This window comes from Mandrillus leucophaeus, unplaced genomic scaffold (genome assembly GCF_000951045.1).
Source record: "Mandrillus leucophaeus isolate KB7577 unplaced genomic scaffold, Mleu.le_1.0 Scaffold185, whole genome shotgun sequence".
Lineage (NCBI taxonomy): Eukaryota > Metazoa > Chordata > Mammalia > Primates > Cercopithecidae > Mandrillus > Mandrillus leucophaeus.
Window position 1 is genome coordinate 1,772,279 of NW_012101865.1, and position 2,274 is coordinate 1,774,552.

Sequence of the window (2,274 nt, forward strand, 5' to 3'; positions counted from 1 at the left end):
TTACAGACGTAAGCCACCACGCCTGGACAATTTATTTATTTTCTTTTTGAGATAGGGTCTCTCTGTCACCCAGGCTGTAGTGCAGTGGTGCAATCATGGCTCACTCCAGCTTCAACTTCCCAGGCTCAAGTGATCCTCCCACCTCAGCCTCCCTGGTAGCTGGGACTGTAGGCATGCACCACCATGCCTGGCTAATTTTTTATATTTTGTGGAGATAGGATCTCACCATGTTGCCCAGGCTGGGTCTCAAACTCCTGGGCTCAAGCAATCTCACACCTCAGCCTCCCGTAGTGCTACGATTACAGATGCAAGCCACCGTGCCTGGCCAAATTTGAGAATTTAAAGTATTATTGGTGTTTTAGAGTAAAAAATGATCTGATTTTGACCAATATTTTGCCCAACAGGAAGCCTGCAGACCTGCAGAACTTGGCTCCCGGGACCCACCCACCATTTATAACTTTCAACAGTGAAGTCAAAACGGATGTAAATAAGATTGAGGAATTTCTTGAAGAAGTCTTATGCCCTCCCAAGTGAGTATCAAAGAAAATATGTATGAAAATATTGTCACTTCTTTGAAGCTTGTGTTACTTGTCTGTAGAGATCTTTCTCACAGCATTAATTTGGAATGACTAGGACTCTCTTCTATGTTTCTTATAATTAATGTTACACAGATAAAAGAATTGGCTTCCAGCTAGGCCAATAAGCCATACTAAGAAAGATGGGGATTTGTCTAAGCTGTAGAGTACATGATAAAAACAGATTTGGGATGTGTGTGATAGATCAGGAAAGACTGGTTATTTCTGGGCAGTAGGTCTCAAACTGAGAGAGAAGTTTAAAGAGGAGAAGGAGTGGGGAAAGACACATTTCAGCTGAACCCAGTAAAAATCATCTTAGCAGGAGTGTGGCACAGACTGCTATGAGATTTGATTTCAGTTCATTTTAAAGTTAACTTTCTAAAGCCATAATCCAAGGGAATTTTCGACTTTTCAGACCGTGTCCCTAGGATTGAGAGTTTTTATTTACTTATTTCTTTGAGATGTTCCAGACGTCTAGGTCCTGGATGTACTGTAATGATAGTTACCTAAATTGCAAATATGCAGTTTTGCATCATACTACAATCTTGGCATAGGTTCAAAGCATTATTTGTTTCTTTTAGGCTTTTCCAGTTTCATGATCCTGAAAATTGACATGTTTTGTTTCTACTGACCCAAACCTTTCATGCTGGTTAACTTGACTCTTGCCCTCCATGTCCAGATATATTTTCCAGGAATGGGATTATTGAGACAGAGGGGTCTAAAATAATTATAGGCATACCCTGAAGGGTATGGTTCCAGACCATTGCGGGTTAGGTTCCACACCACTGTGATAAAATGAATACTGGAATAAAATGAGTCACATGAAATTTTTGGTTTCCCAGTGCATGTAAAAGTTATATTTATAGTAGTATACTGTAGTGTTTTAAGTGTGCAATAATAGCATTATGTCTGAAAATATTGCATATACCTTAATTTAAAAATACTTTTTTGCCAGACTGGGTGCGGTGGCTCATGCCTGTAATCTCAGCACTTTGGGAGGCCGAGGCAGGCGAATCACCTGATGTTGGGAGTTTGAGACCAGCCTGACCAACATGGAGAAACCCTATCTCTACTAAAAATACAAAATTAGCCGGGCATGGTGGCACATGCCTGTAATCCCAGCTACTCAGGAGGCTGAGGCAGGAGAATCGCTTGAACCCGCGAGGTGGAGGTTGTAGTGAGCTGAGATTGTGCCACTGCATTCCAGCCTGGGTGACAAAAGCAAAACTCCATCTCAAAAAAAAGAAAAAAAAAATCATTGTTGACAAATGCTAATGGTTATCTGAGCCTTCAGCAAGTCAATCTTTTTGCCGATGAGGGTCTTGCGTTGATGTTGCTGGCCACTGACTGATCAGAATGGTGGTTGCTGGTTGGGGTGACTGTGGCAATTTCTTGAAGTAGACAACAATGAATTTTTCTACATTGATGGACTCTTCCTTTCATGAAAGATTTCTCTGTAATATGCAATACTGTTTGATAGCATTTAAAAATTTTTAAATAAATATTCTTTGCCTGAGGCTAGTCTCAAGAGTTCCTGAGAACATACGCCCCGTTTGATAGTGTTTTACCCACAGTAGAACCTTTTTCAAAATTAGAATCCATCTTCTGAAACCCTCCTGCTGTTTGAACAACTAAGTTGATGTAATATTCTAAATTCCTTGTTGTCATTTCATCAATGTTCTTAGCATCTTCACTAGGT

The 2,274-nt window shown here is 40.5% G+C and overlaps 1 protein-coding gene across 2 annotated transcripts in view; it reads left to right on the forward strand.

Annotated features, from left to right (window-relative positions):
- The window catches only part of CLIC4 (chloride intracellular channel 4), a 120,694-nt gene that overhangs the window by 92,067 nt on the left and 26,353 nt on the right, over positions 1-2,274 (forward strand). For both annotated transcript variants that reach the window (XM_011977876.1, XM_011977877.1), the window contains exon 3: positions 405-530. In XM_011977876.1, coding sequence (XP_011833266.1) covers positions 405-530 — 126 coding nt within the window. The remainder of the gene's footprint in view (positions 1-404; positions 531-2,274) is intronic.